This window comes from Diaporthe batatas, assembly GCF_019321695.1.
Source record: "Diaporthe batatas strain CRI 302-4 chromosome Unknown Contig00029, whole genome shotgun sequence".
Lineage (NCBI taxonomy): Eukaryota > Fungi > Ascomycota > Sordariomycetes > Diaporthales > Diaporthaceae > Diaporthe > Diaporthe batatas.
Genome location: NW_025408576.1, coordinates 109688 through 134044, shown reverse-complemented (window position 1 = coordinate 134044; position 24357 = coordinate 109688). Strand labels below are relative to the sequence as shown.

The 24357-nt window shown below is 54.4% G+C and overlaps 5 protein-coding genes across 5 annotated transcripts; 2 read left to right on the top strand and 3 right to left on the bottom strand.

Annotated features, from left to right (window-relative positions):
• Positions 1-1721: 1721 nt before the first annotated feature.
• On the bottom strand, positions 1722-3291 carry KVR01_013652 (uncharacterized protein). The gene has a single exon (XM_044785825.1). The coding sequence runs from the start codon at positions 2680-2682 to the stop codon at positions 1894-1896; it is 789 nt and encodes a 262-aa protein (XP_044637427.1). The 5' UTR covers positions 2683-3291; the 3' UTR covers positions 1722-1893.
• A 2341-nt stretch (positions 3292-5632) lies between these two features.
• Positions 5633-7565, bottom strand: KVR01_013657 (uncharacterized protein). The gene is made up of 3 exons (XM_044792159.1): positions 6890-7565; positions 6630-6781; positions 5633-6566 (listed from the first exon to the last, which is right to left on the bottom strand). The coding sequence occupies exons 1-3, from the start codon at positions 7500-7502 to the stop codon at positions 6501-6503; spliced, it is 831 nt and encodes a 276-aa protein (XP_044637432.1). The 5' UTR covers positions 7503-7565; the 3' UTR covers positions 5633-6500.
• A 1626-nt stretch (positions 7566-9191) lies between these two features.
• Positions 9192-11871, bottom strand: KVR01_013641 (uncharacterized protein). The gene has a single exon (XM_044785116.1). The coding sequence runs from the start codon at positions 11396-11398 to the stop codon at positions 9620-9622; it is 1779 nt and encodes a 592-aa protein (XP_044637416.1). The 5' UTR covers positions 11399-11871; the 3' UTR covers positions 9192-9619.
• Positions 11872-12529: 658 nt separating this feature from the next.
• Positions 12530-13864, top strand: KVR01_013646 (Golgi transport complex subunit COG5; the record flags this gene model as incomplete). The annotated part of the gene is made up of 1 exon (XM_044792918.1): positions 12530-13864. The coding sequence occupies one exon, from the start codon at positions 12530-12532 to the stop codon at positions 13862-13864; it is 1335 nt and encodes a 444-aa protein (XP_044637421.1).
• Positions 13865-14471: 607 nt separating this feature from the next.
• On the top strand, positions 14472-16323 carry KVR01_013630 (uncharacterized protein; the record flags this gene model as incomplete). Its single annotated transcript, XM_044785292.1, has 2 exons — positions 14472-15515; positions 15610-16323. 2 exons carry the CDS (start codon positions 14472-14474, stop codon positions 16033-16035), a joined length of 1470 nt encoding a protein of 489 aa, XP_044637405.1. The 3' UTR covers positions 16036-16323.
• Between the last annotated feature and the right edge of the window lie 8034 nt (positions 16324-24357).

Here is a 24357-nt window from a genome sequence, read left to right as displayed (position 1 = left end):
GCAGCTTCATGTATTCGAGTTGGCAATTGGGGAAAAGGAGAAGCGGCAGTGCGTTAGATTTCAGACAGTCTGACGCTCGCTGAGCTGATGAAACGACCCGAAAGGAGCGAAAAAAGCATGCTTCCATATTGATCTTTAAAGCTTTCGCATGCACACAACCTTTGCTCACAAGGACTGTTGTTACCGCGGCTACCCTAAATTTGAGGGCTCTCGAGAGCTGAACCTTGCGTTACCCATTTCATGTGTCATTTGTCTGCCGCGGGGGCCAAATTGCCACAGCCCTCCAACGGCAGCCCCCAACCGATCTCCCCTTCCTCCAACAGTTTATCGTGGGCCAGGAATCGGACGGGCTTCGCGGATATGCGCCGCACCACAACATGGACAGCTGAGTGAAAATCTTGGCTGGATATTGAGCAGAGCCTCACAAATTAAATGACCCCCTTATCATAATCAAGATATGTGCTGCTGACCAGCAAATCAAATCCTGCACCGAGCAACAGGGTTGAGAGACGGGTGGGGGATATTTGCCTCACCGCAGTTGCTGAGTAACCAGCACAGGCGTCGTTGGACGGCATTTGACGCCATCTGCAGTGGTGTCACCCAGCTTCAGGACGAGAACTTGCTTATATTTGGCAGAAACCTCTTTTCCAGCCAGCCCCCAAGTTGCATTTAATTTCTCGCCACTGGTGCAGCAGCTATAGAAGCACAGCCGGCGGCGACCCCGATTGAGCGTGAGACCAGTACAGATTGTCCGTGCCAGGATTGATGGTAGCATATAACAAATTGTATTCTTTAAGTTCCTCTATTAGAGTGGATTCATTTCTAATTCCCATATATATAAAACGTTTTTTTTGGAGCAAATTCTAAGCAGTCAGACCCTCGGAGCGCAACTGCACCGACGCTCACTTCGACGTTGGTCATGTCAACCATGGAGCTTGATAACATTCGACCACATTTAAGAGAAGGGCAAATAGTCCATAGTCCATATATAAAACGTATATAGTACCTTCACACAAAGATAAAGACTTAAGACCTATTATTTTTTAAAAGAAAATATAACACTAATGATGAAGTAGAGAGAATATAGAATGTGGACTTGTAGCCTTCGCCTTAAACTAGTAGTGTATAGATAAGGGTAGGAGGTACCACTCCTAAAGGTGCTGCTGACCAGAATCATTGACACAAGTACCCTAGCCTAAGGGCTAATAGGCAGTAAAGCAATCATACAATGAGACTATAATAGTCTCCAAATGGCCCCTATAACTGTTAAGTCGGAACAACAGTAAGTGCCCTAGTAGAAGGACAAGGCAGTGTAGCATAAAGGTCTATCCAGGTATGCAAATGCTTTACCTTCACACAAGGATGTCAACACCACGGGCCTTTCTAAGGGGACTACTTCTTGAGAGTCCATCTCTCAAGAGTTCATTCTGGAAGAAAGCAGGATGGACTAGAAAACCGTCTTGTGTGGTTCTAGACGCCATCCATACTGCGGTGCCCTTCCCACATGGCAACAACTCTGGCCGCGCACCTAGGTAAATAGTGGACGACAGACTAGCGATTGTAACGATAGATGGTTGTGCTCCACCACACATATAGGGGAAGTAAGCAATGAGGACGAAAGGATCGTTCAGAATATATATATTTGATCACAAGATACCAAAGCACATGTGCACGTGAACCGTCTGCAAATTACAAACATGGACGAAGCAAGGGACTTGGTCTCAAAAGTCATGTACAGCAAAGTCTTGAATTGTATGGTATATACAGAGAAGCAACACAACGGTTCCCAAATCCACAATCACCCAGGAAGCGGATCTCGTCCCCAATTCCCCAAACTCTCATCACCACTGAACCCTAGTCACCCACGCCAGCCCGGATCAAGCCCTAAACCGCTTAGGCACGGAAGGCACGGCGGGTCTTGCGCTTGGAGCAGGCAGACGCGTTGTCGTCAGCAGCCTCGGTAGGGGCGGCAGCGGCAGCGTTGGCAGCGACCGAGGTGGTAGGGGCAGCGCTGGAGGCAGCGGGGGCGGGGGCGGGGGCCGACGCGGCGGGGGCGGAGGCGGCGGGGGCCTCAGGGGCCGGGGCCGGGGCGGAGGAGCCAGAGGCGCCGGCGACGACAAAGTCGACACAGCTCATGTAGGTCTGGTCGATGGAGCGGGCGTCCCACCACCACTGGATGGCACAGCCGCCCTTCTGGGAGCAGGTCTCGGGGAGGTCGGTGGGGATGGTGACGGAGAAGTTCTCGTCGCCGGGCTGGACGCCGCGCTCGGTGGAGGCGTAGCTGTCCCAGGAGATGAGGGCGTCGCCGATGACGGCGTTGGCGCCGAGGTCGACGACGGAGACGTTGGCGACGCCCGAGTGGGGCGCGGCGATGTCGACGACGAAGGGGACCTTCTGGCCCGGGGTGAAGCTCTGCACCGAGGCGTCGGTGGCGTCGTCGAACTGGTAGCCGCGGCACTGCCACAGGTGGCACTTGGCCGCGTCAAAGTCGGACTGCGACGTGCCGATCTGCGCCATGGTCTGGATGTTGCCGTTGTTGTCCGACGACTGCATGTTCCACACCTGGTCGCCGCAGGCGGCCTTCATGGCGGCGCCGAGGGGGCGGGGCGTGGGCGAGGTGACGCGGCCGTGGGCCGAGACGCCGGCGGCGAAGAGGGCGGCTGCGGTGATTTGCTTGTACATCTTGGCTGGTTTGTTGGAGGGTGGGACTTTTTTGGTTTTTGGAAACAACTTGTTAGGCTCGGCCTGTTAAGTGAGTGTGTTTGTTTTTTTAGAGATTGGTTTGAAAGAATGGTTTCGCAAGAGCTGGCTTGCTAGAAAAGAATGGCTGTTGATTCCAAAAAGGGAGAACTGTAGTGAAGCTTAAGCTGAGGCTGAAGATGAGGAGCCAAGAGATGGAAACAGCCCGGGAGAGAAATCAGGAGACGTCCCTTATGTATTAGTTATGCTGCCGCCCTGCTCGACCCTCCTTGGAACACAAGACCGAGGAGGACCCGCCATCATCGGTGTCAGCCGAGATGAGTTTGGCCCTGGAGATCCCACGAGCCTGGGCTGCCTGGTTCCCGCCTGCTGCCCCTTTGGTGGCAGTTGGTTTCATGCGCCTCGAAACGAATGACGAGGTGTGCTCCGTACAGTAGTGTGCGGCTCCGGGACAGGGTGGGCTCGACATGTCAGAATTAAACGCGGGCCGGGGTAGGCTCAGGGGTTGTATCAGGGGAAGCGAGCCCAAGATGGAGGCGGGCAAATCAGAGGGGGCCAGACAAGCGACGAAACCAGGTGCGTGGGTCCTGCGGTTGTACTATGTAGAAACTTGCAGTAGGAAAGGCTGATTAAAGTCACATCCCGACCCACTGCATGGTCCGGGGTCCACCGACTCAGCCGAGTCAATCAATCAGGTGAACAGTCAAGAGCCTCAGGTCGTCGATCATAAACACACATCCAGGCAGCCTATAAAAAAAACCACTACTAACCAACTTTTCTCCTCCCACACTACTAATCACCATTAAAATAAGCAAACTTTAACTACACTTTATTCAACAACTACATAACATATAATACTATTTTCTTTAACGAATTAATTTAAAATTAATTACTCTATTTAACGATACTAATTTCTTAATATTTTAAGTACTATAGGTAATTAGATAGGCTAGATTTATTATAATACCCTAAAATATATTAAAATATATAAAGTCTACCAGTTCCTCCAAGAATTCAACCTCCTTAACTATATAAAAAACTAAATTACTAAAAAGTAAGTCTTTATATACTTTAGTGTTAGTAAAAGGTAAGGTAGAGATATTATTTACTATTATATCAATGATAATAACCTCCAACCCATCCCCTTTAATCTAAAAGTTATTAAAAATAATTCTAACTCTTAAATAATTATTAATAACCCTTACCTTAAAGAGCGCTAAAAGTACCTATATAAGCTTACTAATATTAACATTATTAAAATTAATAACTACTTTAAATATCTAACTAAAAAAAACTTATAAACTATATAAAAAGCTATCTATTAGTTAGTACTTAATAATATAGTTAATACTAATATAAACCTTAAAATCTACCTAACTATACTCTTTTATTAGCTTAATAACCTTAAATAGTATATTTAAATAAAAATAATTAAAATAAATAATAATCTATTAATTAAAAGCTTACTATTATTATATTATATAAAAATCTACTTTAATTAATAATAAAACCTTAAATAGTATATTTATATATACTATATAAATAAATAATACTTTAGCTTTTATATTAAAGGATAAAAACTTATCCTTTATAAACTATATTATAAAAACGCTTTATAGATAATTAAGAACTTATTATATTAATAAAACCTAAATACTTAAAACCTAAATAACTATAACTTTAAGACTATTATTATTAGGGTAAACCTTATATTTAAAAGGTAAAAATAGTGAAAAAGGAAGTATTTTACTAAACTCTCTACTATAGAATAAAAAAATATCCATATTATAATTATAATTAACTAAAAATACTAAATAATATACTTCTATAAAATAGAAACTAATAATAATAAAAAATAGATATTACTATATATAAATCTATATATAAACAAGTTATAAACTATATTTAAAACCACTATAAAAAAAGTATAAGTCTTATAATATCATCCTATAAAAAGATAGTAATAATAGCTATACTATAATTAAAACCCTTAAATAAAAGAAGTTAAAGAGTATTATTACTATAATTAACACCTATAACTACCTAAAAACTAACCTAATTAAAAACATTAATATAGCTAATAAAATTAAATAGTATATATATAGGCATTCTCACTATACGCTAAAAGACTTTTAAAAGCTAATATAAAAAGGTCTTATTAATATATATAAAAGTATAATTCAAAGCGCTTATAAAGATATACCCTAATAATAACTAAATCTAAAGTTAATATAAAGTCGATAAATTAATTAATAAACAATTTTTTTCCACAATATAATTACTATACAATTCGTTAATTTATAGTAGTGGCTAGGTCTAGTGGGACATCCGGCTCAGCCCGGCCTAGCGGCGGTTTTTTTTGCAGGCTGCCTGACATCCTGAAGTCAATCACTGTCCAGACTTGTTCGGCCGAGTCGATCTCCCGTGGTAGAAACAAACAAACAAACAACCACAGAAACACCGGCCAATAAGGAACACCTCGCAACCTCGGAACGGCGCCTTGGATTGGTCGCCCCTGAGAATCGCATCTTTGCTCGCTGACTGATGATGCAACCGTTTCTCCTATCTCGTTCCGGCAGATTTCTCACCTGCACTCATTTCTAGCAGACTTCTCGAAGAAGACAGAGAAGAAAGAAAAAAAAGGCCTTGGGCAATCTTCCTGAGGGGCGCGCCCTCCCCGCGTGCCGCCGAAGGAGCCTCCTTTTCGCTCGGTCACGATCCATGGTGTTTCAGGACAGGCAGGGGAAAGCCCACATCAAAGGGGGGGCCTCAGCGCCAGCGATAGCCCCAGCTAGATCCGTCCCTGTCCCACGTAGCGCCAAGCCCAATACACCGACCGCACCAATTTGCGAGGGGGAGATTTTCTCCGAGCTGGACGACAAGAAAAAAAAAACATCCTAACCTTGGAAGAGATGCTGTGGTAGATCGTAGATGCAGTGGCTCGGTTATGGCAACCATGGAACGGTGAAACAGCTACCGGAAGATTATGCGCGCCGTCATAGGTGTGCATACCTGGGTACCTAGGTATGGCATCTGGCATCTGGCTCGGCGCTATCGCTGCTTGCATGAAGATGAGGCTTGGTCTCGCTGATAACCAACTTGCACGTGGGAGCGCACCGTCGTCAGCCTGGGCTGCCCAAAACAGTCATCACATCCGGGATCCTGGCGGTCCTACTCATGTGGTTCTCCTCCCTCGACCAAGACAGAAAGGAGGCTCCGTTACCGCCGATGAGGGCACGGCCAGTCGGAAAAATGTCCTCTTGGGACCCCGAGGCCCGGCCGTACACGTAGATTAATCTCGTACCGACGGGCCAGGCAGTGGACCGCTACCGCTCACTCCCTTCTGGGACCGATGCCGATCAGTTGCGAACCAATACCAATTACGGAGTCAACGGGGTCGACCTGTCACATTGCTGATGGTCCACTTTGGCGTCCCGAGTACCAACAAGAAGTGCCTGGCGGTAAGAGATGCGGGATGCATTGTGCTCGGGCACTGCCAGTGGAGAGGAGGACCCAGTGCTCATAATTGGCCGACTCCTATCTTCATTGCAGGTCTCTCCTTGCTGGGTGTTTTCTTCTCCTTCTCGTAGCTAGGTACCTAGGTATACAGAGTTGGGTGGAACTCTGACCGCTCCTTGCCTTGGAGCCTCTTCCTTTCCTCGACTGTCGATATTGTTAGGAGTGTTCCAAGGTTGGTATTCTGCCCACGATTCCACAATGCTGGATAATACAGCGCATTGCGGGGATTATTGCTGTTGGTCTGGGGCTCGAGGATGCCGCTGGTGAATAACAACCGCATCTTAGATGTCGACTTCGTACACGACCTCAATGCAAGCCTCGGCGACCTTGATCACCCAGGCCTGTTGCTACTGCACGTTAGTCGAACGAACACTTGAATATACAATTCCACATGATACCAGGCTGCTCACCTCCGCCCTGGCCCAGAGGGCAATCTTGTCCCCAGGCATCAGCGCATCCAGAAACCCCTCGCCGTCACCGACAGCCCCCGGGACGTCGATCTCGGTGGGTTCCCCGGCGACCCAGTCGACCCGGTAATCCTTCCAGGCTCGAGAGGCCGTGACTGCAGGCACGTGGGGTCAGTTGTTGTCGTCAACCCAGCCACCATCTCAGAGAACCTCGCCATGGAATGTCCCATAACAGAAGTACCCTGGGGTTTGGGATGACACACTGTTGTGATGCACCAGCCAGGTGCTCCTCCCGCCGTGCTCGACCATCCGCCAGCCGAACTGCTCGAGCTCCCCCCTCGCGTCGCCGGGGGTCTCGAACACCCGCACGATATCGCCCCGCGTCTCGAGAGGCTCATCCTCCCCCTCCCCTTCCTCCTGTTGCACCGGCTGCACCCCATCCCCCCCATCAACAGGCCGCAGGACACAAGCCTCAAACCAGGTATGGCTGTTCTCATACGTCCCCTCGCCCCCAAACGTAGCCCACCCCTGGTCCGCAGCGCGCACCTGCAGCGTGACGGAGGCCACCCTCCGCAGACACCCCGGCAGCGGGTCACGGGTGGTGAGGTACAAGCCCGCGACGCTGGCGCGCGGGCCGGGCTGCCAGAAGTCGTCGGCGTGGTACCTGGCCTCGTCCGCGCGGCTCGATGTGATGCGCGGGTTGTAGCCCGCGTGGGACAGGACGGACCGGGCCAGCTCGGGTGGGAGGTGGGCTGGCGTGTCGGCTGCCGGCGGGCGTGGGAGGCGCAGGCCCATGAGGATCCGCGCGGCGATGTAGATGTCTTCGCGGGTTGGGTTGAAGCCCGTGTGGGCGGGCTGGAGGTGGGGGGCTGCCATTCTGGAGGGGGGTTGTGTCTGTGTTCAAGTGGTGTTGTGACTGAGTGGGTGAGTGAATGAGTGAGGTCGTTGCGGCTCACCAGATAATACTGATATGCCAAGTGCCTGTTACAGGTGAGCTGCGTGGCGGCTGCCTGATTGAGCCACGGGGCGTGTCCTCCCGCCAGCTTGCATCTCCGTAGGGCTGAACACCTGCCAGACACCACGTGGCGTTCCATCCTAATCATGCTGCAGCAGTGACTACCGACGAGGCTTGAATAGACGCTTGTTCGATATTGATCATATTAATTGTGGGCCTCGGCCGTCTATTGCGCATACTCACTCGGCCTGAGTGTAGACCTCAGATATCAGAGACCAGGTTGTAGGTGAGAACGTGTGTCTCACACACGTGCGTCACGAGTTTACTAGTATGACACGGACTCTTCACCATTTCTGGCTCGAGGCTGTGACCTTGAAATCTGACTTGCCCGCATTATCAGGGCTGTCCTGTGAGCGACCAGAGGTCAGTGTCGGGCAGGCCAGAACTGGCATGTCTTTCCATCAACGACCCATGTTGCCCAGGTCCTCAAGATATAGTCCTCCAAGTAACATTTGATGTATCTGGTACCCAAGGACTGAGGCACACATCAATACAAATTCATCCCATCACCCTCAACCACCGGAATATTGTGACTCATCTTCCTCAGCTACGTCGACAGTTCTGGGCCCTGGATAGAGTCCCAGACGGCCAAGGTCAGAAGTAGAAGGCTAGGAGTGCTTATATTAACTCATGACCTGGTATCACTGAATGTTTCAAAACGTCACAGCGCATGAACATTGAGTTCTTTCCCCGCCCGTCTGTGAAGCACCCATCACCGGCAGCCATAACTACTTGGTCCCCGAGGGTCCCGAGGCCGCTCACAGCCCGCCAGCCAGTCTACGTCAATTTGGAGTTCTCGAGCCCAGAACAAAATCACAGCTGTAGGCTGTTTCTCAGCACGACTGCAACCACCCGGATGTCGCATGATAATCGTGTCTGCCCTCGGATGGTTCCCGGACTCATGAATATTGATCACGAGTCTGCCGTATAGCAAAGCGAGGCCAGATGTCAGTCAGGACTTCAAAATGCTACCAGCACCACCCAACTCCTCCAGCCAGTTGAGACAAATAACTCCACACATGGAACCGCCGCGGTGTGGGTGTAAGCAATCTCTACCTAAATCAAGACCGAGACGCCCTTGGAAGTGATTCAACAACCATCCCGGGCAGAGACACCATCACTCACAGCCACTTTCAACTCCTGTAACCTTTCACCATGTACCGCGTCAAGGGAAAACACATGATAACCTAACTTGGCAAGCCGTGTAGGCGGGCTAGGGCCATGTTTCTGATCAATTGATGCGAAAGGGCTCGTCAGAGCCTTGGAGGCAGGCCAGGCAAATCAGTACTATTTCCATCCAACATGACATGACCAATCTTGCATAATTAAAAGGCGGCTCCAAGGTTCCCTAATAAGCGGGAATCGTATCTACTATACCTCTTCATACCTTGAGAACTATCCCAGCTCGGTCCAGCCCAGCTCTATCATCCACTGTAATAGTCATCCGGGTAGTCGGTGAAGCACACCGCACTCTAACACACCTGGTCCCAAGACCAAAGCACCAAGGCGCAGTCACCACAAACACTGACAGGGTTGAGAATTATCCCAAATTCGTTGGCCCAAGTCCGAACCACAATTAAATCTTAACTACAACAATTACCAAGTCTATATACAATACCTCGCCACCCCCCCCCTTCACCCACAAAGGAGTGTCGTGCCTGTCCATCGGCCTCACCCGCAAGCTACCCCATCCATAAAATATCGAGCGAGACCCGCCAACAACGCCAGACTTGGGAGGGGTGCCATCTCCAAGCAATATGCTAATGATTATAAAAGAGTGTTTGTTTGTAATTTTATCCCAGCCCATACATAGTGTTCATTTGCGCGAGTATATCCTCATGTCTCATAATAAATAATAAACCAACGGACAAACAAAGGCGGGAGGAGCATTTCAGAACGGAACGGGCAGGGCATGCGAGGCAGCATCATGCGTGCCTAGATACACGCATGCATGCACGCGTGCCACCCAACGGGCACGCTATACATCCAACATGCTCTTGATCTGCTGCGGCGGCGACGCGAGGGAGTTGCTCGTGTTCGCGCTCGTGCTCCTCTCGGCGGCGGTGGCCCGGATCGAATCGTCACTGCGCTGCCGGCCCCGCTCCGCCTCCTCCTGGTGCTGCGGTGGCTGCTGGGGCTTGGGCTGGGCTTGGGGCTCCGGGTAAGGCGGGGGCGGGCCGTCCGCCGAGATGTAGCTCACGCGGTCGACAAAGCCCTGCGGGTTGCCGGCGCTGGGGAACAGCAGGCCTGCCACGGCCTGCATGGCCTGTTCTGTCCGGCGGCGGTCGTTGTTGCTGCCCGAGTAGGTCGTGACGCCGCCGCCCGGGGTCGGCCGTGCTGCTGCGCCGACAGCACCACCGCCGCCAGCGTTGGACGCCGTCCGTCGGACCTGACCGGCCTCGACGTCTGCCGGGGCGCTGGCGGACCCTGCTTCCCTGGTGCGGACCTCGTGCATCTCGTCAATATTCTTGGCCGTGGCGCGGCCGCCGCCGACCTCGCGCACGTTCCTCGCGATGCGCTCGCGCATGGTCTCGCCGTCGTGCACCTCGCCGTTGGCACGCCTCCACCAGGCGGGCTTCCGCACGACGCCGAGCTCGTGGTCGGCGGCGGCCCCGCGGATCCGGCGCTGGCGGATGAGCTCCCTGTCCTCGTTGGGGTTGAGGAAGCCGGCGACGATCTGGACGAGCATGATCAACAGGGCCGGGGCGTACCCGCCGACAAAGGTGGAGACGTTGTCGCCTCTGATGTCCATGACCGAGTACTGGAACTCCCAGGCGCTGAGTGCCTGGTAGGCGACGACGGACAGGGCGAGGGGGAGGATGAGCATGAAGCGGTAAGGGGTGAACTTGACAAAGCCGACAGCCCGGTTGAAGATGCCCCTGTTGCGCTCCTTGTAGTGTTTGATCGAGTGGCGGAGGTAGTAGACGGTGGTCAGCCAGCACATGAGCAGCAGGAAGGCGGCGGCCTTGAGCCTGTTGTCGGTGGCGCCGGGGGCGGCACGGAGGCGGGTCTGCTCGGGGTAGCGCTGCAGTTCGAGGCTGCCCCAGTTGCGAGGGATGCCCATGAAGAAGTCGAGCCACCACCAGAGGTAGAAGAAGAGGGGCACCCAGAACTCGAACTTTGCCCTCTTGTCGTCCATCTTGAGGCGGAAGGGGTCCGGGTCGATAAACTGCCTCTCCTGCCAGCTGCCCCAGTGGCGGACTGCCTCCCAGACGCAGGCCATCGTGCACAGGTTCATGAGGAACCAGAAGAAGGAGGTGAGGACGATGGGGATCTCGGGCAGGAAGTAGCGGTCGACGTCGATGTTGGTGACGAGGCTGATGAAGCCGGTGGCGCACATTGCGATCATCCAGTACCACTGCCACCTCCTGCCGACGGGCCTGAACCGCTTCTCGGTGGGGAGGTACATGCGGCCGTGCCTGCGGAGGCAGATGAGGGTGAAGATCAGGGCCAGGCCGAAGACGACAGCCAGGCCGATGCTGATGAAGCCCCTGGTGGAGATGGGCTTGATAGGCGAGTAGCACGAGGTGGTGTTGAGGAACGTGCCGTTGGGGAAGACATATTTGGGCGTGAAGTCGCCATAGGGACCCGAGGTCAGCAGGCACCGGGAGCCGTTGGACAGGGTGCCATTGGAGTAGAGGGTGAAGTTCCAATGCTGGAGAGCCGTCAGGTTGAAGTGGATGCCCGCAATGACCGTGTCCGTGTCGTTGTCGCCGCGATCGAAGGACAAGATGTCCCTGGCGTCGAAGACGGGCATCGTTTTGTCGTGCAGGTGTGTATTCGACGGCGTGGACAGTCGGTATGTTGGAAGAATTAATTCTTGTCGCGTCGGTCAATCACGGCGGATTGAACCTGTCGTCGTGATGTCGTGATGCGGTGGCCCGTTGACCGTATTTCAATCAAGAAATCGGTGGACTCGAAGCACAGGGGGGAGAGAGAGAGAGAGAGAGAGACAGGTAGTCAGCAGACAGCAGACAGACAGACCATTTGGCATGTCGTGTCTGTCGTGGATTTGAACTGCCGCACTGCTCTGGAATGGAGTGCAACGGGGAGGTCGAGCGATGAGGGGCGGAAGGCTGGAAGGTTGCGCTCGACCGTCGCTCTGACGGGAATGTCAAAAGTCAGTTGCTGCTACTGCAAGAGCCGAGACTCCGAAGAAGCCGCATGGCCCCCAGGCAAGCAGGCAAGGTTCAAGGTCGAAAATCACTCAATAACACCGCAGGAAGGGCCAGCCTGCCAGCCCAATGGAAGGAAGGTGGGGCAGTCCATGCTACTGTTAGCCCTCCCAGGCCAGCTAGCGTGGTGGATAAGGCGGATAAGCTCGCCAAGAGTCAGCACGCGCAGGACGTCATCTATAGGCGGTGGTGTTTGCGGTGTTTGTTTATTGGACTTGCGGCATTTCAGGTCATATACCATGGTGTGGTTTGCCTTGGAGCAGTCATGATATTTGCATGAATATAACTGTTTTGTTTCAACTGCACTAGCAGCAAGAATCCCATCCGATGAACCCCGTCTGAGAAACCTCCCAGGTCCAGAGGTACAAGGGTACATCGGTACTTGGATACACAGTACAAGGGTACATCAGATGACTTCATTCGGGGTCGCCAGTTGAACATGGGGAAGGTACAGTACCGACCCCTGTCACCCCCAACTCCCCAAGTCTGCAGACGGCCAAGGCTCAAGCTCCTTGAAGCCAGATCGTGGGGAGCTTTTCTGCTAACAAACAGCTCCTCAATTCGCCCATCCGCCCCATCACCAACTCAAGGGCCAGCCATTGACCGATTCAGACAGATACTGACAGGTGTGGGTGCTGGGATATTATTTCTACGACTAACACCCGCTCCTTATTTCCTATTGGCATCACCACCACCACCACCACCACAGCGAGATGGACAGCCCAACAGAAGGCCGTGATGATGAGCCCTCGTACATCGACTACGAGACCTTTGTCGCACCAGACTTCTCGCCTGCCGCATTCGCAAACACCCTCGTCCTCTCCACCAACAACGCAAACGACACCCCCCTCGACCTGTCCACGCCGCTGTCCCGCGTCCTGTTCGACATCCAGGAGATCGACTCCCACATCGACCTCCTCACCACCCGCTCCGCCCTCCCCTTGCTCACACACACAAAGGACCAGACCGAGGCCAGCGGCAGGATCGTCAGCGAGCTCGACGGCCAGATCAAGAGCCTGAACGACAGCTACAAGCAGCTGGAGAGGGAGGTCATCCAGAAGCATGCCGAGGCCGACGAGGTCAGGCAGGTCGCCAGCCGCCTCTGGGAGACCCTGAGGATGGGCCGCGCCGTCGGCCGCTGCCTGCAGCTCGGGCGCCAGCTGGAGGTGCAGCACGCAGAGCTCGCCCCCGGCACCAAGAAGGAGGACCACAGGGCCTTGGTGCGCTGCGCACACACCATACTGTCGCTGCGCGAGATACTGGAGCACAAGGGTTCCGGCGACGAGGGCCAGGGCCTCGACAGGGTCGACAGCATCCGGTCGCTGCAGGAAAATGTCACCGGGCCCATCGAGACGTCGGTCAGGGAGACGAGCGAGAGGATAATACGCGAGTTCTCAATGGGGTCTGCCTCGGGCTCTTCGACATTTGCGCAGTCCGAGGAGACCAAGGCCCGGACGATATCCGCACTGTCAACGCTATATCTCCTCTCACCAACAACCCTGGAGAAGGGCCAGAAGTGGTCGCCAATCTGGATGCTGCGCGCCCTGGAGGCCTACCTGCGCACGCAGCTGCAGAGCAGCACCTCCACCCTCCGCGACGCCCTCGCCGCCCTGCCCAGGCTGGAGCGGACCTTGGCCGAGGTAGCAGCCCGGTGCCAGAACATCGTCGCCCTCGAGATGGTCCTAGAGGCCACCAAGGCCCCAGCACACCCGCTGCTGCCCCCGGGCCCCGGCACGGAAAAGGGCCATGGCAACCTCCTCCACCCGCTGCTGGCCCACCTCGAGACCGGCTCCCTGCCCAGCTACTTCTGGCGCACCATGGCCGGCGGCCTGTCCTCTCGCGTCCAGGAGATCATCAACCGGGGTGGCGTCTCTGCGCGGACACTAAGGACAAACAAGGACAACGTGGCGGCGTTCATCCGGGAGTGTGTGATCCGCGGCAGCCAGCCACCGAGTGCCATGGCCAAGACAAAAGGTGAGAGGGCGGCTGGTTGGGACCGTGAGGTTGCCGTCATGGTGGGAAGTGTGACTGGCAACCTCGGACGGTGATGAACCCAGGCAGTCATGGGGCTTCATTTGTCTCCAGACAATGACCACTCAGTATTGTTCGAAGAAAAACATGCGTGTCCGCTTGTTGAGCTGCCAGCTGCGCCAATCTCGGTCCGGGGCCAGCCGGTAGTTCATCGCCTTGCCTCTGCGACAGCTGCTCTCAGCAAAATCCTCCGCCAGATCCCAGACCCAACCTAGTCTCAAAGCTGGAGAGATGACACGATGGCCAAGGGTAGTGTGGGTTTCTGTCTGCAAGATGCCACATGGACCAAGACCGATTGACACTCCGCCTCAAAGAACCTTGTGTCAGCAAGGCTCCTCAAGTCCCTCCCAAAACATTGCAAATCTTGTCTTTGTATGCCCGGGGCTATTTCCGTGCCACAATCAGCACACCAGCTTCCTGTGCGGCGCCGCGAAGAGAACCATTGGTATTAAACCTTGCCTTGGCCTTCTAGAGACCGCTATGGTCTTGTCCAACGTGCCCAGAGGAATATCATTTCGAGATTTTTAAAGGTTATTGGCTACGCTTCAACCGACTTGATGTGACTAACTGCATAATAACCTGTCCCCTTTTTTCTGCTTTGAACACGCCAGGTCTTATCCAAACATGACTTCACCCGTCGACCGTCCGTCCCACTCGGCATCATCATCGAGCCCCAAGCCGTCCAGAAAACCACGAAGCACAAGGGGCATTCTCGACGCCCATATCAAGAAGCTCAGCGCAGGGCCCTTGGTAAACCAGGTCCGCGCTGAGCTGCTGAGAAGGACAGTCCGCCGCTTTGACTCGTCACTTCCAAAGTCGGACACATTCACCTTTCAGGTCGCCGAAGCGGACAAGATGGCCCTGCTTTTCAAGATGGGCGGCAGCATGCACCACATTCGCAGGTTCATTCTCGAGTACGACGTGTCGAGAACGGATAGAAGACTCGACACGGCCGAGCAAATCGAGCCCTACATCATCGCCATCAAGCACCTCCCCTCCCTCGATGAGATCTCCTTCGACGGGGTTTCACTAGGTCCCTGGGCTGCCTTCACACTGGCGCAGGCGCTGCGGACCAAGACGAGGCTGCGCAGGGCCGACTTCTCCAACTGCTTCGCACAGCGGGGACCGCACGAGATCTCCCCGGCACTGGGCGTCCTCGCCTTGGCCATGGTCGAGCTGCCCAACCTGGGCTCCATCAACCTCTCGTCCAACGCCCTGGGCCCATGCGTCGAGGGGCCCCTCCTGTACCTGGCGGGGAACCACACACCACTGCAGGAGCTCAACCTCAACGACACGGGCCTGGGGCCCGAGACGGGCGCCGCGGTCGCCAGGGCCCTGGCGAGCCTGGCCGCCAAGAAGAAAGCCCGCGCCGGCGCACCGCCCCTGCGGGCGCTGCTCCTCGCCCAGAACAAGCTCTGCCAGGACGACGACGACCCGATGTTCGGCATGCGCGAGTGGGCGGCCGCGCTCGCGGCACACCCGCACCTGACGACAGTCGCCCTCAAGAACAACGGCATCCGGCACGGCGGGATGACGCACCTCGTGGCGGAGGGCCTGGCGCGCCTGCACGGGCTCGAGGTGCTCGACCTGGCCGACAACATCATCGCGGCGCGCGGGGCGACCCACGCGGCGCTCGCGGGCGCCGTGGGCGCGTGGCCGGCCCTGCGCGTCCTCGACCTCGACGAGTCGCTGCTGGGCTCCCGCGGCGCTCGCGGGCGCCGTGGGCGCGTGGCCGGCCCTGCGCGTCCTCGACCTCGACGAGTCGCTGCTGGGCTCCCGCGGCGCCGCGCTGCTCATCGCCGCGCTGGCGGCCGCGCCGCACCCCAGCAGGTTGGAGGTCCTCCGGCTGAGGCTGTGCAACCTCAGCCCCGCAAACACGCTCGCGCTGGCGGGGGTGCTGTGGCGCCTCCCCGGGCTGAGGGAGCTGGCGCTCGAGGGGAACAACTTTTCGCGGGCGGACGAGGGGTACCAGGCGCTCGTGCGGCTGATGCGCGAGAGGGGGGAGGCGAGGGGCGTCGTCACCTCCGTGGACCGGGTCCCCCGGCGGGCGTTCTCGGACCCGTCGCTCTCGCCTGGGTCGGAGGGGCGGGCGGGGCTGGGGGCGGGGGAGGGGGAGGGGGAGGGGAGGGCGGCGTCGCTTTCGTCGCTGTCTTCGGGGTCGGAGGAGGAGGAGGGCGGATCACCGTGATTGATTGAGTTAACCTGGATTGGATTGGGTTGTATCGGCCTTGGGGGTTTGGGTCTCGGAGCGTGCGTGCATTGGTGCTGGTGCTGCTTGGCCGGGCATGATATGTCTGTATGTGCCTTGTCGTGTCTTTTGGACGTGATGTAAATCTGGGATACTGGGAACAAGTGTTGAAGGGGGCTGCCACCTGACCACATGGACTTCTGGCTTCTCTCTCAGTTGATGTATTTCATCAGGATTAGGAACTGATGGACAGGAACGCTCTATCCAAACTCAAGGCATCTTTCAAAACTTGGCAGTTCTGACAGCGTCCTTCAATATCCAGGCCCCAGATCCATTGCGGCCAACTGATTCTTGGGTGATTACGGGCGTCGCGTCAGCCTTGCATTTGATCATGGCTCTCAGAGCCATGGAGACAGTCGTTGACGTGGAGCCAGAGTATCTGCTGTTCGATCTCTTCACTCAGGCCTGCTTGGTGACAATCCTCGCCGTGTATGGTCTTCCGGACCACTCCGGCACAGTGAATCTGGTATGCGGCATGCTGGCTGTCCGAGATTGACACAACTACTAGTGCTACGAATCGGGCGGCACCGACAGCCACTGGCATAAGCTGATCCTGCCTGGGTGGGACTTGCATTGGCAGAGTGTATCAGGGTGTTGTCCTGGTTGCTGCGGCTCCAAAGCATGCAACCAACCAATTCACCTCGGGAGGCTTTGCAGGTTTGACTATCATCTCATTGGAAACACGGTCCACCCATTTAAGGCGACCTGTCAGTCCACATGTCGTGCGTCAGATCATGGATGTGTCACGCCCATGTTCAACTAGGTAACAGAGGATTGCTTGTAATCTCATCATAGATCTCTCCGCAGTCTTTCCCTTTTGGTCTCAATCTCCCCGCAGGATTCCTATGAACAAGCCTCCCACTGGCTCCACTGCCCCCAACAATTGCATAGGACTACTACTAGTATTATGTGACGCCGGTGGAAGCTCCCCAGAAGGAGACGAGGGTCACGCCGCCCACCGCATCAACTACCTAACTAGGGACTGGAAGCAGGCTGCCATCCGCTCAGCTGACAACACCTTGGGAGGGCCAGACGAGAAGTCTTTGATACCCAGGTATTGGAGTGCAGAGTCGTCGGAGAGGCTAGGGAGCAGCATATCAGTGATGCTTATGGGATGGGCTGATGGATTTCAAGGACCGGCGCGCAATCAAAGTTGTGGGAGGGGCATCTTTGACTAATAAATGAGGCGGTTGTGCCACTTCACTGGCACTTTGCTGATAAACCGCATCTCGTCTCGATTTAGTCTCGCGTCCTGTTATCATCACAGACCTCTATAAGAACACTATTGATACCTCATTGACCACTGCTAAATATGGCGCAAGCCAGCTGGCCCCTCACCCCATCCCTCTAATCGATTCCAAGAGCTCCGTAATGATTCACGGGTCTCCTCCAGCGTCTCCTCCAGCCCGGATTCGAGTCCAAGAAGCATTTGGCGTTCCTCATCCTGATACTTGGAAAGTTTGCTCTCGGCCATCTATTCTATGAGCATACCTGGGCAAGAGTCACAGGTCTTGAACGAAACTTTCCGCCCCCTCCTCCTTGCCTCCACTTACTTCTAAAGGCTCTAGACCAGCGTACACGTAATTCCAAACGCCCGCGGCGAGTCAACACCGAGCTTAACATGATTCCGCACCCATGGCACCACCCCACAAGCCAATCCCTTGGTCTCAAAACAGTCTCCGTTGCGAAATATCCAGCCAGAGGTCAGCCAGCATATTTTATCCAAGGGATCCTTGCATCGCCCTCCGTAGCTAATAGTTAGCATTGTCCGGATAGACAGTCGCAAAAAGCCTCTTCCCTCAATAAGACCCGATGAGCCTTTTGCAGGGTTCCAACGCCGAGCAAGCAGGCGCTGCCAAGTGACGGGCTCGGCCGTGTGAAGCTTTTCGGGTACCACCGCCGCCTGCCCAGGCTGGCGGAGAATCGGGCTCGGCCGGAGCTGGAAGTGCAGGAACCGGAGCCGCTGCGGCGTGGAGAGGGCGGTGTCGGGGTTGACATGCTCAAGCTCGTTGGGCTCACGAGAGTCGCGCTGGGAGATTCTGTCTTGAATTTGACGCCTCACCTTACGATCGGCTTAATTGTTTAGTTCACCAACCTCATCTCAAGCAAGTTTCGACGAGTCAAGGGTGCCCAAATTATCAGAGGGCTGCATTCTTTATCCGTACAAATGTAGAAGCAAAACATCGCGTGCTCAGGATGAACAGGGCTGTTTAATCCCACTTGTTGAGATAGATAGCAAGTTCGACCCCCAGAGAGACTTTTCTGGTGGAAGAGTAGTACGCTTCGTTGCACTATTCCATTCGGCTTGAAAGCCGGCGTTGATGATCAACGAGTAGAGTACATGTCCAACTTGTATGGGAGTGTTTGCGTATGATTTCGCCTCACTGTGGCGATTTGCTGTCGCGACGTGAAGTTGTGCTCTCCAATGTGAACCAATGAAGAGATTAGAGTCCCAGGTACCACTGTCTGTAAAGGTAACACAGGATTGAAGAACGAGGAATATCCGGGAAACTTTTCAGGCTGGTGGAGCGGGACAAACGGCAGCGTGTCGCCTTGTCACCAACCAACTCTTGTCAGTCAGGAAACGAGCGTCATCAGGCAACCAACAACAAGGCAAGCTGTACTTCAAGCCACCACTTCCTTTCATTCTCTTCCAAGGTTTGGCGAGTACTTGTCATTCTTTCCACCTCGGTCAAGTCACACTCCTATCCTAAAATCTTGACAACCTATTAAAGGCTCTGTTAGCATGTGTGCAATGGTCGGTGGCAGTCTCAACCCCCCTCCAGACTTTGGGAGCCTACGTCTCGCGACTCCGTCTGACATCCTGCGAATCGGAATTGTAACGACTGCGGGATTTCGTTACTCTCCCGTTTTTCGTTGGGAACGCCCGCACCATGTGGAGTTCCCCGAAGACACGCTTCTGTCTTATCGCTCGCAATTCGTGGATGCAGTGAAGAGCGATGATGTGGTCGTTCTGGTCCATGAGGACCGTTATGACCCCGATGAAACAAGCAAAACCTCGGCCATCATTTCCCCCGACAACGGTTGGTCTCCACCGGAGGCTGGGGAAAAGGTTGTTGTTGGCGTGATGACAGTGAAACTGGGGCCCGAGTCGAAGAGAAGCGGAGAGCTCAAGGACCACACAGGTGAGCAAGCACGGCAGCATTTCCAGTGACAGCCTTCTAATCTGAAGGCAGGATCTTACCCAGGGTTGTCGGAAAACCCAGGGAGAGATTTGAATCGCCAGCACTACGATTCTTGGGGTTCCCAGGTGGGCTCCACTCGCAAAAGGTAAGCCGTCGTGGTGTTTTCATCGGAAAAAGTGTGAGCAACAAAGTCACTGAAATTTATGCTCTTAATCTAGGCATTGTGATGGTGATGCTGTCGTCAGCATGGTCGTCGTTCATCCCGCCTATTGGAAACGTGGGACTGGTACTAAGCTCTTGGAATGGGCACGGGATCTGGCACGCACGGATGGAATTGCAATGTGCACCAGCTCGGCGCCCATGTCAGCACCGATATTCCGCAAATTAGGCTTTCTTCACATCACTGAAATCGAAGCTGAGGGCGATGAGGATGACCCAGAAGGGTTGAGAACAGAACTCCTTGAGTACAGGCCTGACAAAGCTGCGAATGTGTCGGGTTGATTGCTCAAGAGTCATTGCTTCGAGCGCAGCAGATCAGACCAGAGTCTATTTGAGGACCACAATTTGAGAGATGTAGCTAGTCTCTTCACTGTTCCGTGGCTGCAATAGAAATGCGATTACATGAACACAAATGCGTCATCGGATGCACTGCTGAACGGGACTGTATAATATCGAACAACAGCGGCAGAGTCATTGTTTCCTTTCCCCCAAAAGCATCCCATGGGATCGCGAGGGGCCACAGCATCAAGTCCAAGCTCTACCTTGAAGAGCTTGGGAGGACGAAATTGGCAGATTACAAGGTTTCTATCTACCTAGGTAGGTACGTATCGTGGATGCATCGTCATAGGGTACGATAGTACATTCTGTTTGAGTTTTTGCTGTTGCTGGTGGAATCATTTGCTGTATTCACCCTTCACGGAGGCCAACCTGTAGACTTCCTCGAATTAGAGAATCTGACCATTGCGGCATCCCTGTTACGACTAGCTAATTATCAAATCTCTAGGGAAACCTGTGATTATAATCACAGTTGGGCTGCTGTACTTCTCAAGCTCATATAAAGAACAACGAAATAAGTGATCGATCTGTCTGCGGTTATGCGCGGTCCTGGGGATTTCACTATCTGTCAGCGGACTCTTCTCGGCACCCAGGAAACCGTCCCCAGCTTTGACATAACATTCCTTTCGACAAGGACGAACTCGACTGATGGTCATGGCCCGGACTCTTTGTTTCAGGGGCACCAGCAACTTAGCCAAGAATAGTTCTAGCGCGTGCACATTCTTCTGGGCCTTCTGGCCGAGAAATGGCCCTGACGATCTCTATAGCATTCTTGCCTAGTTTGTATACAGTTTTGGTCCGGCTCAAGCTGCTGAACACTTGCCAGCACTTCTTGCCAGCATACAAGGGCTACAGGCGCTGTCAAGCTCTGGTATTTCACTGTCAACGCGTCATATATAGACCCGCTGAAGTATCCAGGGGTTTCATCTCATCTTGTTCATGGATAGGCCTTCATGTTTCGTGTGCGACTTCAGCTCATGGCCTAACCGAAGACGTACCGTGATGTTATGCGCATCTGAAGCACAAATGCGAGCTTCCACCTTCATGGCTTCAGCTACGATGCCAAGGGGAGCATCATCATTGCCCGGCCTTGAAACTAACTTGGTAACTATGGTCTTCCCCAACTCAAGACAGCGCAAACGGCGCGTCGCTTCCGTGGCTTGATCTGGATCGTGACGGTTCAGCTGAGCGCCTGCGCCGTCGGGGGGATCAGCACGCCCCAAAGGCGCTTGTTGACTCAAGCGTATAACGATCTTCAGCTCTTTGTTCCCAGATCTGCCCAAGTGCCGCTACTCCTACGGGCCGGGGACTAGCTCAACCAACGAACCATCTGCGCGTCTGCCCGCCCGCAGCTGCTGCGGTCCGACGACCTAGTTCGCTGCGCCCGCTGTCCGTGGGACAATCGTACTAGGTGGCTAGGGCGCCAGGGCCAGAGGCCGATGTGGCTTGCGCCGAGAGAGCTCTAGTCGGGATGTTGGCTGGCTTCTGCCATAGAAACCTGGGCGCACATGGGTTCCGCGGCCTGTCAGCCTGTCAGGGGTTCCCGAGTCTCGACTCTGTTGGTAGCGAAGTGGGAGATCAACAGACGAGAGCCTTTGGACGTGTGCTCGGACTCCGGCAACGCTTCAGCACAGGACTCGGAGGCATCAATGACAGCTCTTTGAGCCCGGCACCCACGCGCCGCAACACTCACTCACTTGGGACGAATTAGGCCCGCCAAGTCCGCCGCTAGAATCGACTGATCGACAGGGCTAATTGGCTGATTTCTAGATTTAGGGGCTGTTGGCCTAGCGGCCCTTAACCTACGCGTCTCGCTTCATTCTATCATACCGGTATATTACCTAGGCACCCGGGATATGATTCCGTCCGACTGGCGTGACGACGAGCCGGGTCACCCCTACCGAAAAAATATACCCAGCCAGCCCAGCCTGCCAGCCCAGGCAAGTCGCGGGTTTTCCGGGGCCGAAGAATACCCACGGCCTGATTGTGCACTGCCATTAATAAATGGGACATAGGAACGAGCCTGCAACGACCAATTGATGTCAGCCACCGCCTATGGACATTGTCCTTCGACTGGAGCTCCAGGGATCTGCCAAGAAAACCGGATTGTGAGGCGAACCTTGACGCCACAGGAGTTCATGAGGGCCACTGTCAGATCCAACTAGACATTGTCAACAAACAAACCAGGCACTCGGATCGCCTCCTCAGGTGAATGGAACTCGCCAAAAGTGACGAGTCATCACAAGGATACATTGTGTTGAATAATCTTCGATAGTGCCTGGTGACATGGACACCTGGGCACTGCAAGAACTGCCAGACGCACGCCGGGTCCCTCCCGGATGCACGCCCTCTGCAGCCGGACGGCCGGGCGTAGGGTGTGTTGGGATGATTCCTGAAAGAAAAGAAGAGAAAAAGCCCGTTCACGCCACGCTAAGTAATCTGGGGCTTACAACCGAACCCCAACCATGGGGAATACCACCCCGAGGTTACTTGCAACGGGCAGTCAGCAAAGCTTGCCTTGACCCGACCGACCTACCGACCACGACAAGCGCGGAAAAGGTGACATCCGACAGTTGTGGACGTCCTGAATCGGAGTGCGGATGTCACGGTGGCGCCACAGACGCAACGTCTGCACGCACGCACGCACGCACCAGTTGACGCACGATCAAGATCGCAGGGGAAATAGTTCGTGTCGACACCTCTGACGTGCGTCTTGATCTGTGATGTTATCGGGTGTGGTCGGCTCGCCGGATCGATGGTGCACCAGACAAAGACATTCTCAACCCGGAGTCGCTGCTTTGGGTGGCTCCCGAGGCCCTGCAGCTCCACCACCCGGGGTCTGCAGCACGTGGACACGGAGTGCAGCTCGCACATGTCATGAACACGCCTCTTGTGCCTGGGCCTGCCTTCGGAGGCAGCTACTTCAAGACCGATATGAAACCCCCCCAGGAGGGACGAGGCCCACCACACTCAGGAACGAGAACCCCACTGGCAGGTAGTCGAAGCGAGCCTGAGGCGCCGAGAGAAACGTGGTGAGTCGGTGGCGCAGATGGGCTGCAGATTGCACTGCAGCAGGAAATGGTCAAACGAACCCCTCTCTCCTCCGACCCACCAAGGAAGCGTCGGAACGCCTCTGAGGAGTGCATACCCAGGCACATCCAATGGGAGGCCTGCACTTGACACACAGGGCAGCCACAAGAAGAAGGCATCGAGTAACACAGCCAGGTTTGAGAGGGGATCGCGTAGGCGTTATCAGTGACGGTAGTTGTCGCCAAATGTCTGAGCGTGGTTTGAGGAGTCGTTGGCAATATACAATACCCAGGTCGATCCCATCTCGACCCCCACTCCAGATGAGCACCATATATAGCGCGGTCTCCAGGGTATAATTCAAAATGCATGGATCACATCAGGCTAATGGCTTCTTGTGTGCACAACTAAGCGTAAACCATATCACAGATCTCTTTCGGTAAACCGCCAAACTGGGGACCCGAGAACTTAGACAAGCCTCCGAGTATGGTTTCAAGATCATCTCGTCCTTGATCCCGAGATGCCAAGAGCATCTGGGTCTGGCAGATCCCGAATTGCACTAAGAGACTATTCAGACGTTTCATCAGAGTGCGGATAGTAAGACGGCGACTGGGCAGCGTGAGGTTCAGTCTTTCGTTTCCGAATCTGCAGCCGCCTACACAGAACTGCACGCAGGGCCCAGAAACTAGACCATATTATCCGCTGCGGGAAGAAGGGGGCTCCGCTAAAACCAACTGGGTAACCGTCGGATACCATTGCCGAGGTACAATTGTCGGCTAGGTGGCACAAAGGCCAGGCTTTACTCTACATATTAGGAAGAATTAGCCACCCGCAACGTGACAGCCTCTACAGTATTGTTATCAAAATGCGGCCAGTCTCTAAATCTGCGAGGGGTTGCCTACGGGGCCCCTTCGGCGAGCCGGCGGCCACTGGAGATAGGGCGGGTGCATCCTGGAGATGATCATCTGTGATCCTGGGTCACCTGTCAACGATTCCCTGACCTGCACCAGCAGGGCACGGGCTCTCCGCGACCGCAACGGTGTCTAGTGAGTCTAGCGCCTTCAGGGTGGTTCGCCAAGTATGCCGAAGGGGGCCAGGCTGGCCAGGGCGGGCCGGGCGATTCTGGAGGGCTGGGTGGGAGGGCAGTGCTGCTGCATTGTTGCTCATATGGTCAGGGAAAGGGGCCTGACATAGCCCATGTTGGCCATCTCCATGCGGCGAGCAGATCTTGAGTTCGGAGTATTACCTGTCGTAGTCTCTTATGCGTAGCAGCCTAGTAGTGTACCTATGTTGTGATTTTTTCCAGGCACATATCGCCCCAAGACGGACCAGGTCAAAATCGACCTTAACACCTGCTAGCCGGACCCTCTCTGGATTGGACCCTCTCTGGATTGGACCCTCTGTGGGATTGGGCCCTCTCAAGTGCTTCCAGATCGCGGCCTATTCCAGTAGTCTGTGCACGACTCAGAGGCCATCCCCACTCCTACACTATTGCCAGTCCAGTCCAATGGGGGCAGTTGTAACCCGTGGTCCA

Bases quoted from the DNA above. Each gene is read 5' to 3' on its own strand.
- KVR01_013652 (XM_044785825.1), bottom strand. From the start codon at position 2,682: ATGTACAAGCAAATCACCGCAGCCGCCCTCTTCGCCGCCGGCGTCTCG.
- KVR01_013657 (XM_044792159.1), bottom strand. From the start codon at position 7,502: ATGGCAGCCCCCCACCTCCAGCCCGCCCACACGGGCTTCAACCCAACC. The intron at 6,782-6,889 runs GTGTGTCATCCC...ACGTGCCTGCAG, and splicing joins CTGGCTGGTGCATCACAACA to TCACGGCCTCTCGAGCCTGG. The intron at 6,567-6,629 runs GTGAGCAGCCTG...AACGTGCAGTAG, and splicing joins CCCTCTGGGCCAGGGCGGAG to CAACAGGCCTGGGTGATCAA.
- KVR01_013641 (XM_044785116.1), bottom strand. From the start codon at position 11,398: ATGCCCGTCTTCGACGCCAGGGACATCTTGTCCTTCGATCGCGGCGAC.